The sequence below is a fragment of the Aplidium turbinatum genome, chromosome 1 (genome assembly GCF_918807975.1).
Source record: "Aplidium turbinatum chromosome 1, kaAplTurb1.1, whole genome shotgun sequence".
Taxonomy (NCBI): domain Eukaryota; kingdom Metazoa; phylum Chordata; class Ascidiacea; order Aplousobranchia; family Polyclinidae; genus Aplidium; species Aplidium turbinatum.
This window is the reverse complement of record NC_137472.1, coordinates 36,879,365-36,893,243: the sequence shown is the minus strand read 5'-3', so window position 1 is coordinate 36,893,243 and position 13,879 is coordinate 36,879,365. Positions and strand designations below refer to the sequence as shown.

General features: G+C 38.1%; 1 protein-coding gene across 1 annotated transcript; it reads right to left on the bottom strand.

Annotated features, from left to right (window-relative positions):
- Window positions 1-890: 890 nt before the first annotated feature.
- LOC145777104 (4-hydroxyphenylpyruvate dioxygenase-like) lies at window positions 891-13,590 on the bottom strand. Its single transcript, XM_082588399.1, has 11 exons — window positions 11,001-13,590; window positions 10,599-10,625; window positions 9,774-9,836; window positions 9,235-9,329; window positions 5,826-5,961; window positions 4,786-4,982; window positions 4,366-4,443; window positions 3,811-4,045; window positions 2,851-2,973; window positions 2,583-2,699; window positions 891-2,140 (listed from the first exon to the last, which is right to left on the bottom strand). Exons 1-11 carry the CDS (start codon window positions 11,145-11,147, stop codon window positions 2,057-2,059), a joined length of 1,302 nt encoding a protein of 433 aa, XP_082444525.1. The 5' UTR covers window positions 11,148-13,590; the 3' UTR covers window positions 891-2,056.
- Window positions 13,591-13,879: the final 289 nt, after the last annotated feature.

Sequence of the window (13,879 nt, the reverse complement as noted above, 5' to 3'; positions counted from 1 at the left end):
ACTCGAAAGCGTTACGTAACGTTTTGCTTGAACCCCTCCCCCCCCCCGATGTGACGCTAACGTAACGCTTTGCATAACCCCCCCTCGAAGGCGTTACGTAATATTTGAACGTTCCCTAAGCCTAAATTCACGGCATTTAGCCTAGCCTGTTATGTTTGCTCGGTATGTGAATTGAACGAAGAGAATACGTGGCGTTCACGATATAGCAAGCAAAAAGTATTGCTTTTCGACGTTAAGATTAAACGAGTTGAAAGTCTTTATTTTCCGAAACTGTATCATTCAAAATCGAAACCTGAAATTAACTTGGACGAACTTTGTCTTCACTGACGTCAAACATATACTTACAAACAGACAATAGTCATTAGTCATTTCAAGCAATTAAACACAACTGTGGAGTCTGGACTAAGGTTTTCGTTATTGTTCTTGAGATTTCCAGGCAAATAGAACGAGTTTCCAGCAAGACTTTTACCGACAACCATAAAACTTGTCGCAGTCCTGAAACAGCTAAGAAAATACTGGAGAGCGACCTGTCTTTGTCTTTTTTTTTTTTTTTATGCGACAGTGGAAGCTCCCGATGTTGAGGTGCTCAGCGAGTCGACCCTTGTGTTGTCAAAAACAACTTGGGTTTGTGGTACCGAAACAGAACAAAATCCCGAAAACAGATTCAGTTGTTTTGTGCCACACTTTCATAAAATTAACTGCTCTTATTAGTTATAACATGCCTTCAACAGCTCGCGGTGGAGCAACTACGCCTTACGAATTTCGCTTGCCCGCTGCTGTTTTAAAATCGCTAAAAAACTGCTTTCATTCATTGTACGGTCTCAGGCTATCAAGCCGTTAGATGGAAACGATTGGAGTAGCCTATCTCTTGTCGCAATTTCAACATTAAGTGTGGTGTGTACATTATATTTTCAGTTACCAAACTCACACAGTGCAATTATTGTGAGCACTATCGGTAGGCGTAAGCCTGCGAGCAAAACAGCAAAGAAAGTTTGTATCAACTCACAAGACTACATTTCACCAATCAGCGAATAGACATGGTTTTAAAAACTAGTCTCCATAAAATAACTACACACGATACGCCTAAAATCAACCTGTGTACGTTCATAATCACATAACAAGATTGGTCAAACAGTAATATAAAAGTTTCAAATTAGGTTTGTGTGAACTTCAGTTTGGTCAGACTAATACCTTGTAGCAAAAATCACAGGCTTATGTCGAGAATGATCCATGGAAGCACGTTAAATAAACATTAACTTCGACCCAGACCGATTGCTGCGATTCGTTCATGTGAAGTATCAGTGCTTAACATTGAGTATTCAAAAGAAAATGCAATCGTCCGAAATGATAGTCAATCGTCTGCGGACGTTAAATCAATGTGAAAAGAACTGTTAATTTGCTGTCAGGGCTGTGCCTGAAGCGCGATTGTTGTTTTGGGTAATATTATGTACAGAAATATAGGTTGTTGTTAAATGTTAAACACCGCCTTTGCTGATGTGGAGTACACTAACGTGCACAAAACGATTTAAAATTCATGAAATTAACTTCAAACAGTGCGAGAGACACATTTCCACAAAAATCAAGTTTGTCGAACAACATATTGTGTATCACAATACTGGGCAAGAACGTTGCAGCCCAGACAGTAAAATTCGTCATTTTTACGTTGATTCAATGTCTGCGGACGTTCAATCAATGTAAAAATGACGGATTTTGCGGTCTGGGAAATGCGAACAATGACTGAACCACTCAAGTGAAAAAAGTCTCTGAAACAAGTTTTTCCAAAATCGAAAGCAACAGAACAAATGTATGCTGCAATCAATTGTACATATTTTTTTTTTATCTCTTCGGTGAAAACATGATAGCAATGCATAGAGGAGGTAAAAATGAATTTGATTAGCAAATGCTGATGATTACAGTAGAATCGGCTATTCTTTAAGTCAAACAAGGCCACGACACAAACAAGTGTACAATACTCACCAAAACGTTATTGAGCGACTACTTTCAGAAAAATTCAATCACAAAAAATTCCTCAATGAGGCAGATAAACAACGCTTGATTACGTTTTGGTTAAATTTCCTCTGGCGGCTTGGTCGATCTCAATCGCTTCGAAGAGTGTCTTGAAGTTCCCAGCACCGAAACCCTGGCAAATACAGGAGCCGCTTAATGAATGTGCTGCACCTAACGTAGTACATCGTCTAATATAGTGATGTTCCAAGCACGGAAAGGAAATAGCATTTACTCAACCAGGGCAGCACCTAGCCGCTGAAAGTCACCCAGATCGATTTATTCAACTCAAAGATGGCGTTCCTTTGTCAACAAACGCCTATCAGAGAAACTCTATCAATGCCACAAAGCTATCGCTGGTGGATTTTCCAAAACATTTTGCCAAATTGTTGTGAGCAGATGGGAACATGTGGTGTTAATTTGCCGATTGTCTGACCGAGTAAAACAACAATAGGAATTTCGTTTACGTCAACACTCAACATGGCAAGCGTGAATTACGTCACCGTCTCCTCACGGAATCAAAGTGACTGACTCTGTGTTGTTACGACGTGTGTACTTTCGTCATGCTGCCGACTTACCTGATGATTTCGCCGCTGGATGACTTCCAAGAAGAAGGTAGGACGATCCTGCATTGGTTTGGTGAAGATTTGTAGCAAGTAGCCATTTTCGTCAAAATCAACTAAAATGCGAAATTTCTGAAACAAATAAATAAAAACATAATTGCCAACGGCAACCAATGAATTTTGCACAAGGTTCCAAGGAAACACGCTGGATCTGACAGAAGTGCTTCGACAATAGCTGCAAAAGTGACACTATATTCTAGATAGATAGTCGACCATAACAAACCTGCAACACGTCCATGTCTTCTTGAACAACAGTTCTAGACTTGGAAAGTTTTTCTTTCAATTTGTCATAATACGAATCTGGGATGCTAAGAAATTCCATGCCTCTTGCCGTCAGGTTGGTGATCTGAAATGTTGCACAAAGCCATGGAATCTCCAATGCAACATCAACCTAACTCGAATGCAGTTTTTATATCGAAACGGAGAGGGCTCAGTGAGAACGCGGAAATGTCAGTATGCCACTCTTTCATTTTTTTTCCACTGACGTTGCATTAACATCGATTTGTGTTGTAATGATCCTTATTTTATTATGTACCACTAAAGCACACTTCCACACGATGACCTTGAGAGCAATATTTCCATCACAAGTGTCAATAATTCCGACACCGAAGCTTGTCAAGTGAAGCTGTGCATTGCATTAGTGTACATCTGTACATTCGTTGTATATTGATGTGCAAAACCCGGATCCAATTGCACAGCGGGTGTAATTAATTACATTACTGTAATAAACTTATGTCAGTTTTCTCTTGATTGCAGTGCAGAAGTGAGCGTAAAGCCAACAACTCGAAGCAGTTCTACATTAAAGCGATCAAAACATCACCTGATTATTCCATAAATAACCTAGAAACGTTATCCACTGTTTCCAGGAGGCTTCATTGTGGTCGAGGATATCAGGTATTGTTTCTTACACACAATAGAACGGTTTTAAACAATGCAGATATTTCACACCCACTTTTTCTAAATGAACTGGTGACATTTCAAAAACGACTTTTAACTCTAGTTGTTTCAACCCAGACAGCAAAATACGTCATTTCTACATTGATTCAACGTCTTCAGGCGTCAAATCAATGTAAAAATGACGGATTTTTGCTGTCTGGGAAGTCTCCTTCAGTTACAGGTTGCATTCAAAACAGTGATACCAACATTTGTGCAACGTCGGTTGACAAAAAAATCAACAACTTACAGCTGTGATGATATCCGAAGTGTTGAGGGCGATGTGCTGCACTCCTGGCCCATCGTTGTAATCGCAATATTCCTGGATCTGACTCTTGCGTTTCCCTGGCGCCGGTTCGTTGATCGGCATCTTGATCGTCTCCTGATGGTTGGTGACGACAATCGACCGCAGGGCACTGTACTCGGTGTGCATCAACTTGTCGTCGATCGACCAAAACCGATGAAACAGCAAATTGTCCTCGTACCTGAAAGTCCAGCATATCGTCACCAACGTGTGGGATTTTGCAAAAAGGAAAGACTTGCTGATTGGGTCCTGTGCTTGGATGAAAGGAACTTGTGCAAATATTCTTTGCAATTATATGCTGAAAATGTAGAGAGTATCACAATAAATTGACAAACTTAAGTTTATTAATATATACGTACTGTCTGAAACGTATGAAGTGCAAGCAAATGGGAAAAACAAAACGCAAAGCGAGAACGAAGAAAACCCGATTTTTAACACATGTACTTGTGATAACTTAGAAGTTTAAACATGACGGCCGACGGGGCATTATCAGCAACTCACCACTTCGCTGTAGGCATCATGGCATCGTCAGGTTGGTTCCCTACCACGTGATCAATGAAATTCAAACCAGAAGCAGGCCTGCAACAATGCACAAAATGCAGTTGAAACTACCACCACAATAATGCGCATATGCTACAAACGTCCAGAATGTATTTAAAATGACATTTCAATCTGTCTGCTTGTGAAAGTAAAGCAAGGATGGTGAAGTCTGTGGATTCGGTCAGTCACTTTTCAAAAGGTGACGGACTGATGAACACTTTTATACAGCAATATTATCAAAAACTCTCGCTGAATCTTCTCAAAATATTTTTAGAAATAGTAAAGTAGCTATAAAAATGCTTTAGCATGAATTCTACGAATTTTCGATATTATTTAAGTTTACTGTCAGACGGCAGAATAAATGGAGTTATTTAAACTTACAAGGTTCCGTAGAACGAAGGAGCGCTGAGTGGCTTTTTGTATCCTGGCAAGAATAAACCTTTGTAGTTTCCACGTTCTATAAGTGTGTGTGTTGTGTCGCCGTACGTTTGAACAGTGGCAAATGTGATAGTTCCATCTTCATCGCTTTCCGTCCACAAATCTTTTACCACCACTATACCTGGCTTCGATTTGGCCACCTTATTAAAAAATAATAGAATGTTCTTAAAACATTTAATAACACAACGGTGCTTGTTTATCGCCGTATGATCTTTCAAAGCATAATAATTTTTAGATATCAAATTATAAAAAATTGCTACTTTTGCTTTGTGATATTAAGTTGTTTTCTGAATACTCCTTGGAAAGAATTTCGTTTAAACTCATGCTATTGCTCACAAGCGACATGTTTGCGGGGCCTGTATTTTTGAATTGATCCGGAAAATGAAAATCTCAACAGAAAAGATTATTTGAAGATCAATATAAGCCCAAAAGTTGAACTTTCTCAATGCATCAGTGGAAAAGGCAAACTGGCCAGTATAAAACTATAAAATACACACATGAGTCTTTTTCGAACTTAGCTATGACCAGTTTAAAGTCGAACAAACAACCTCGAAAGGCCGAGACCCGATTAGCAAGGCTGAGAAAATCAATAACATCCAGCAAAAGGTATGACAAAACACTATTGAACTGATCTTTGTCGCATAATGATAAGTTTGCCAAGTTTGGGTTTGCGGTATAAATACTTCTGGCATTGTTACCGCTTAAATAGGACATTTCATACGAGAAAAATGACCATGTACTATTTCATCAGTCCTTAAGCTCTAGAGTCTACATATAAAAAAGTGTAATAAGAAATGGCCAACGGAAACTGCCAGCGGCCCCTTTTTCAAAAAAAAATAATAATAACCGTACACCTCCCGTTTTGTTTTGGTTAAGCTGCAGTCTGATAAACAACAAGTTTCATTCTTTATCTCCTGAAATAGTATTTGCAAGCGGTAAACCAGTGACGTAAAGGCAAAAAATAAAAAGCTATAGATCCGTACACTCATCAGAGCTTCACAATCCTCAACCGTAAATGACACATCCTTCACTGAGTCTCCGTGTTTTTCAAGGTGATCTCCAAACTCTTTGTTTCCAGGATTGAGCGCAGATTGGAACACAAAGATTATTTTCCCTTGCCTGAAATATGGAATTACTATTTATTTCATTGCGGCAACAATATGTACTCGCTCGAAACAAGAACAACGAACGCAACATATGCCTACAATGCTCACTGCTTAGCATAAAAAGTTACATGAACACAACACTCAATGATTATAATACTATTCTTGCACATGCAGTGCGAGACGAATCTTTCACAACCACAAGCAACGAAGCAATCTCTGAGCTATCGAGTTTTAGCTACATTTCGGACCAATGCCACAACCATGCAAGATGATAAACGTTTTTGCGCACCATTTTCTTTCTACTAAGTACTAAACCACCATACAGGCCCTACAGGGGCGTATTCAGAGGGGGAAATTGACCCTCTACCGAAATACTTTAAATAAAATGTTCACACTCTGTTACAGCATCATTTGATAAAGTTTACAAAGTCTACTGATTTAGACTGAAAGTACTCTCAGAATGCGCAATTGTAGAGTTTTTTTTAATTTTCTGGGGCAACCCTCAGACCACCCCGCTGATGCTCCGCCTTTGGTGACTAGTTGCCAGACTCACTTACATTTGCAAAAATAATCATTTGCCCGGGCCACCCGAAATTTTGTGCTGCCTAGGCCCCTGCCAAAAACGACATCTTAACAATGATGAAAAACATTCTGCAATAGAGCAGTTGTTACTCGCCACATAGGCGCCGACTCCGGGGGGGCGGAGGGGCGGCGCCCCCCCGTGTATTTAGCTCGGGGTGGCTGCCCCCCCCCGCAAATTATTTAAAAAAAATCCTAAAGCAAATGTTTCTAAGTTCAAATTTGCGTTAGTTTGACCTTCATTGCGGATCGATCTCAATTAAAAGATCTACTTGTTGCAACAAGAGCGCTGCTCCTAAGATAACAAAAGAAACAGAAGTACGGTAGTTGATAAACGCCAGCATGTGCCGTTGAAGCATTGTAACAATGATTGAAAAACGTTTTTCTTGATTTCTTCCGCTTTGTTTTTTCTTTGGAGTGTCAATAACGAGGTGCAGTTTGCTCAGTTTAGTATCTTCGCGTATTAAGAGCTAAAGTTCAAAGTGACTAGCATATAATTCGAAGTAGCCTACAGGCCTCGAAATTCGTTTTTGTTGACGGCGGACAAACGTGTCCGGTCTGAGCAGCTATCTCGGCGGACAAATTAAGTCTCACGGCGGACACACCAGTTTTAGCCGTCGATCTTCATGCTTAATCACTTTATCTTGATAATAAATCTTCGCTATTTCAGAACTATAACTACGGTTTTAAAAGGCTTTTTAAAAAATCAGTAAAGTCACTCTGAAAGGCTTCATCAGACCAACGACTTGCGCTTGAAGAGTCAAAGCGCCATGTAGCTGGTCAATACGTCACATAACTGATTAACTTCCACCGAACGAGGTCGTGTGGCTTATTGCGTCACAATGCTTTGGGCAGGAGTCGGAAATTTTCTACAATGACGCTACTATTTTCTGCTGTGCAAAGTTTCACCAGCTTTTTTCTTTAAGTTTATTTTTGCGTGTCATGTGAGCGAAAATGAATTTTCCTTGGGTCTTTTCTTTCTTACTGTAATACCAAAACTTAACAAATTTTGTTGCATCTTGCTGTAATAGCCTACTCGTATAATCTAATTTAGTAACCAACCTTGCCGTATCATTATTACTCGGAGATCAAAGCCAGATATTGTGACGTAAAACTTGAACTAAATTGCGCGTGATTAGTGTAGAACAGGGGTGGGCACAGTTGTTCAAAGAAAGAGCCGCTTGCGGATAAACCACAAACACCAGCGAGCCGCAAAATCAGTTGACACAAAATAACATAACAGCAATAAAAACAATGATTGTTTATCCATATCAGTTTTGTACTTGACTCGCTAATCTCTGAAAATTTGGACGATAAGTTGTTAATGCTGTGCGAATTAATTCTTCCAAGTGTTCATTTGTCAATGTTGCACGATGTTTTGATTTTATAAAGTTCATTACAGAGAATAAAGATTCACAACAATAAGTCGTAGATAAAACAGAAATGAGTCTTACACTGGTCTTTTTTAATTCTGGATATTTATTCTCTGGAACCTGTGGTAGAATTCAATGGTAGAGTAGCACTGACTGAAGTTTTTTAGAACCACATCTTCTTGCATGTCAGTCAGTTCCATTTCTACAGCGGACATGTTAATGGCGAAAGTTTGGCGAATTGGAGAGCCATCCCTGACTACATTAACGTTGAATGGATTGTTGAGAAGGAGCGATCTTCCTGGCATCAGCGCTACCTGACTACTCACTATAGAACAGCGAGCATTGTGTTTCGCTAACCATACTGGTGTATAGCCTGCACAGTGCACACTAGCCATCAAGACTTTTTCCAAAAACATGTAGATTAGCCCAGCCTCATGGGCGCTACACTCGACTGTCGAGAAACACATGTTTTTGGGAAAAGTGTTGAATGTATTTAATCTTTTGATCTTTGTATTGTATTGGGCGTAGCCTAAATTAGATTTTGAATAAAGTGTCATAAATTTTAATTTTTACCAACCGATTTTTGCGCCCCTACCAATGTGGCGCCCATGGCTCGAGCCATGCCTGCTATACCCTACGTACGCCACTGCTTGGTTGACAGCGCGAGATAACATTTATAATCTTAATTTTTTTTTGGAATATTACGATTCAATACAAGAGCCACCAAATTTATGTTGTCGAGCCGCATGCGGCTCGCGAGCCGCAGTTTGCCCACCGTTGGACTGTAGAAGTACCTGTACTCCTATCGATTCTTAGCAAAGAATTCACCTTTGTTACGCTGATTCAATGTCATCAATCCTTGAAGCAACGTAAAAATCGAAAGTTTTCCTCCTTAAATGGAAGCTAAGCGATACAGTATTCACATTTTCTAGATGCGCGCTAGAATGCGCTGGAAAATATATTATTGCAATAATTGTTCGTGCTATGCAATCACGATTTGTATCGCTAGTTCCTGTGCTGTTTCTCGGCGGACAAATATGACCGATCTAGATGGTACTTCCCGCGAACACCACATGCTGTGACGGCGGACATGTCCGCCGTGAATTTCGAGGCCTGAGCCTACATTATAAAGCTTGGCGATATACAATGGCAGATAAACGCAAACAAACATCAATGCTGACAAACAAACATCAGCATTTTGAATGTAAGCAATCAGTCGGCTAGAAAGTTTGCCCCCCCGGCAATTTTCAAAACCCGGCGCCTATGACTCGCCAGTATGGCCGGTGCAGAAAAACAAGCACATACTCAATCTTAGGCTTCGTGCAAAAACTTACCTGACAACATGCGATACAATGTTTCTTTCTCCAGTTTCAAGTCCACGATATGCAAACGGTTCAAATCCCATGTGAGTGCAATAATACGAAGCAGACTGTGCAAAACAGCATATATATATATATAGCATGAGATAAGTCTTGTTTAAGTATTAGGACAGTTTGAAACAAAAATATTTCAACAATTATTCGAATTAAGACACAAATTTTTCAACCTTGATTTGGTTTCGTTTCGAATTTAATTTTAATTTTTAATTTAATTTTATTTCCAAAATCGCATTTGGACAAATACTGTACAACAAACTTACCGTATTTCAAACAGCCTTGTTGGTTATGATACTGATAAGAAAATAGTAAAAATAAACACAATACTGTAGCAGAATTAGCCCACAATATGAGCATTGAACAATCTAAATTTAGGAATTTATAACTTTAGTGCAGTTTCCTGCCCACTACCATTTTCGTATTAGTATACACATTACACAATGTGATCATGACATTTTCTATCCATCAAAACTGCAATAGAATAAAGTTAAATTGACCTGTTTGGCATTTCCAACCCACATTGTCACATGATCGAAGCATTTGAATTCTCCTTTTTCATGCTGCAAAGTAAAGGATAATGCAACAGACTCTCATAACAGTGCAATCTTTGCTTAAAATAGTCTAAGTAAAAAAAAGCAAAATGTGTACGCAACATGTTGTACAATACACAACCATGTCAACCAAGCTTGGTAAAAACCTTACCACATTAGCAACTATACAGCTACAGATACTAAAAACTGCAAATCAATCAATATTTCTAAAGCAAACCTGGTGTTTTGTTACAGTAGGCTACCGTACATATAATACTAAATATATAACAATAGTGACTAGTTACCTACATCACACAATATCAAGTAACGCATATTTACATGCCCATGATTACACAATTCAAGTTAAAATCCACTACAGACAAATCCATTTAATGGTAAGCCTACCCAATAATTTGTGTTATTGCATAAGGACCGTCAGTCCCAAATCATTGCCAATGATTTGCTAAGAATCAAGGTAAATTCATAAAAAAGCTTAACACATTTATTAGTTAGATGTCCCTGCCCTCTTGAGAACGTATAATGCATTTTGTATGCCTGCGAACTGGTAGTAATATTTAAAATGCGAAGATAATTGGTACTGCACGCAGTTGCTCTATTGATGATAGCTCTGCAACACATTAAATGCTGCAACAGAAGGCATCAAACTCTTTGAAAGCATCAATCAATCTTTTTGTGTGGTTACAATGTGTTAAACCGTATTTGTTTGTAATAGAAAATAAATTTTTATGCAGTGATAACACAATACATATATACATAAAAAGCAAAAAATACCTTTTCGCCTTTCTCTTGGTAGTATGTCTAAAATAAAAATATAAAAAGTTATATTTCGCTACTTTGTGTACATTGTACAATGTAACTACGGTACATCACTTGTTATCAAATTTAGTATACAATTCAGAAGAGTTTTATGTGGAGCAAGTTAATTGAAGTTCATTACAAAATTAATTATGCAACAAAGTATAATAAAGTCAACAGAAACTGCTGGCCATGAGCAATAATTGCAATTTGAGATGGATATGCATGATAAGCAAAAACTACAACTACATAAATATCTAAAAAAAGTTAGCCACAATTGCTATGAAACGGCAGAGCATTCAAGAGATTCTCATGGTGCCGGGATATAATTAACACAGTCTGTCATTTCAAAACAATCAAATAATCTTGAACACTTACCATGACTTGTAGTTTTGTAATAAAAAAAAAATCCGTTTCACCCAATGCAAAAATGTGAGCTATTGCTAATCTAAACAAAAATTGGAGCTGGTATACAAGTCCCCCCCCCTCTTGGTAACTCATGACAGACAGGACTCGACCAAACATATAGGGTGAAACTACTTTACCTTTGCTTTACTGTTCACACACTTCAATCCACATGTTTTGGTCAATTCCTCTTTGTCATGAGTTACCAGGGGGAGGGACTAGTATACCAGCTCCCAAAAATTTATAATAAATTATAATGTAAAGCATCAATGCTTAAAAATAGGAAGTGGCCATATCTATCTGTTACATATTTATATATAGTCATTCCATTAAAAATACGTATATCCATGGTGCTTTTTACACACAAGTGCACAATCATGCATACAACTGCAATGATGATGATCACAGTGATCTCCGATATAATTATTCTCTTTCAATATATATTTTGAAATGTCTCTCAATATTGGCTGAGAAAAACAGTTCACTTAACAAGGTAGAAACCATTTTTGTTTTGCATAGGGACGCAGAGCAATGGAAATTGGACGGTGAAATATGAATACAATAAAAAAATGTTTGAAAATAATTTGCCAAATTTGGGATAAAGTTTCTTGTTTGAGCAACACTGCCAAGACTCTTTGATCACACAGCATCACAACAAGTGCTGGAAATTTAAAGCAGGTGGTCTTTAGTGTATTTTTTTGAGGATTTACTACTGAGTGATCAGTGAATGCTTACCGGTACATCTATTGAAATGGAGAATTTGGAAAAATCAACAAAATTTCCTTGTGGTGCAAATTTTTTTATCAAAATTACTTTGAAACCAAATTTTATCAAGAAAAAAAATCTCAATGATTGTTTGGAATTAGCCTAGTCTTGTAGTTGAAGATCTTGGAATAAGTGCGGCACACTGGACGAACTACACATGGAACATGGAGTGGCAAAACAACACCTCCCGACTCCGTAATTTCCTACCCGACGTCGATCCCCACCCTCTGGGAATCTCCCTCGCAAGACTTGTGTGGGTCCGGCTTAACCGCCTATGAACCGGCGTCGGTCGCTTTCGTTCAGACATGTGCAGATGGGGCCTGGCTCCCTCACCGGGATGCGAGTGTGGCGCCACAGACCAGACAGTAGATCATGTCGTCCATGACTGCCCAATCCATCAACCACCACATGGAACGCTTGGACTGAAGGCCCTGGATGACGAGACTGTCGAGTGGCTAATGACATCATGCCCAAACATATAGTCCGGAAGAACAGCTCATACGACGAAGAAGAAGCCTAGTCTTAAATTTTCTAACGACTTAAGTGCTATTTTATCTTAAAAAATTTGCGCTTGCATTTATCTATCCGAGTTGGTTACAAACATTGACTATTTATAACAATATTTTCTGTTATTTTTATGTTGAGTATTGCAAGCAGGAGTACACTGGGGTTATATATCCTTTATGGCATGCGGTACACTTCAAAGTAAAGCACATGAAAAAAGCAGCTCAAAACATATTTCAAAGATAGTCACTTCACTAAAACTTGCATGTTACACATTGCATCACAATCATGTACAGGGGAGGAACCAACAAGTAGTTTAAGGGGGAGGGAAATCTTCACAAAACACAATGATGTCAATGGGTCTACATCAGGGGTTTTTAACCTTTTTTCCCTTATTACCCATTTCTGTCCAGATCAAAGTCCCATTACCCAAAATCTAATTTTATCTATTTTACCATATTAAAAATATAAGAAAAATGTGAACACTATAATATAAACGACGACCTTTTAGAGTATATATATACATGTTAATATTATGAGTACATGGGTTCCAATTAGAAATTCTTATGTTGCATATCGCGCGATTTTGGGTATTGAACCCTCATCAGTACAACTTTTATCAACAGCATAGTACAGTAAAATTTACAGCAGTTCACTTTAAAAAAAATGACTAAAAATGTTATTTGGTTGCTAAGAAACAAATAAGTCTGCAAAATTATGCATGTACTCATAATATTAACATGTACTCTAAAAGGTCGTCGTTTATATTATAGTGTTCACATTTTTCTTAAATTTTTGATGCTTTTGTATCTGCTTAACGCGGATCCCCGATTGACTTTACGTTGATACGGGTTTAAAGTAATCGCCTCCTTTTTTAAAATTAATAAAAATATAAAACAGCGTTTTTCAGCAAAAATAACATTTAATGTAAAGAACGGCATCAATAGTTTCAGTGAGACATTTGCGCTTTTTTTTTGTACAATTGATGCAATATTGGGTGCGATTTTGGATACTGCACATTGCACAAAGCAAATCTGATTTCAGATCTAACAGCTTGTTTTGAAATTTTGACTTCAAAGCAACAACACTTGAAAATGCTGATTCACAGAGATAAGTGGAAGGGAACATAGTCAACAGTGTTAGTGGTTTTGCACAACTTTTGGATATGCTTTCCCCATCATTCCCCAGAATTTTCCCAAGCTTTCATCTTCAAAAGAATATAGCTCGCTCGTATCAACACTAACTCTAAATGTACGGTACACTTAGCTATACTATTTCAAACAGCAACGCAGCCATCAAGCTTGCTCATAAAACAACTGTAAATGAACTGATTATACAAGAAACATCTTACTATTATGTCACAAAAATGAAATACATAAAACCGGCAACAAAAGTGATGCGAAAAATAAATCACTATGACGAAACAATTCTAAAAATGAGAAAATATCACTGTGCTTGTTTGGTTGTTTTGATCGGACTCAAAACATCAAAAAAAGTGTAAGTAATAAAGCAACTTTACCACTTACAGCTGTGACATTGTTTGTTACATCTATAATTCTAAATATTCTGGTTCAGCTGATTAC

Excerpts from the sequence above, each read along its gene's own strand:
- LOC145777104 (XM_082588399.1), bottom strand. The coding sequence starts at position 11,147 with ATGTTTGGTCGAGTCCTGTCTGTCATGAGTTACCAAGAGGGGGGGGGA. Across the intron at positions 9,330-9,773 it reads GGGTTGGAAATGCCAAACAG|TCTGCTTCGTATTATTGCAC; the intron begins GTCAATTTAACT and ends TGTTTTGCACAG. Across the intron at positions 2,974-3,810 it reads CTTCGGATATCATCACAGCT|ATCACCAACCTGACGGCAAG; the intron begins GTAAGTTGTTGA and ends GCAACATTTCAG.